We start from the raw sequence: 223 nt of genomic DNA, 5'->3' as shown, positions 1-223 counted from the left end.
GGTGAGGGGCACGGGGATCGCGTTTTGGGGAGGATCCTGCCGCTTTCTGCCAGTTTTCGGGATTGAGGGGGGAGAAAAGGAGTCTGGTGGGGTCTGCTCCACGTTTTGGGAAGGGACATTGAGATGGCCGTGGTGGCCGATGCCATCTCCTGTTCTCCTGCAGGAGCACAAAGCCAAGGTGACGGCGCTAGAGCGGTTGGTGTCCCAAGCCAAGACGCGTTAT

At 59.6% G+C, this 223-nt stretch overlaps 1 protein-coding gene across 1 annotated transcript in view; it reads left to right on the top strand.

Moving 5' to 3' along the window:
* Nucleotides 1-220, top strand: part of SH3BP5L (SH3-binding domain protein 5-like) — a gene marked incomplete at both ends in the record, with an annotated part of 2183 nt that extends 1963 nt beyond the window's left edge. Inside the window, one exon of the mRNA XM_009572181.1 lies at nucleotides 164-220. Within this exon, the coding sequence (XP_009570476.1) occupies nucleotides 164-220 (57 nt within the window). The remainder of the gene's footprint in view (nucleotides 1-163) is intronic.
* Nucleotides 221-223: the final 3 nt, after the last annotated feature.

This window comes from Fulmarus glacialis, unplaced genomic scaffold (genome assembly GCF_000690835.1).
Source record: "Fulmarus glacialis isolate BGI_N327 unplaced genomic scaffold, ASM69083v1 scaffold28802, whole genome shotgun sequence".
Classification (NCBI taxonomy): domain Eukaryota; kingdom Metazoa; phylum Chordata; class Aves; order Procellariiformes; family Procellariidae; genus Fulmarus; species Fulmarus glacialis.
The sequence above is the reverse complement of the archived record's forward strand: the minus strand, read 5'-3'. Positions and strand labels throughout refer to the sequence as shown.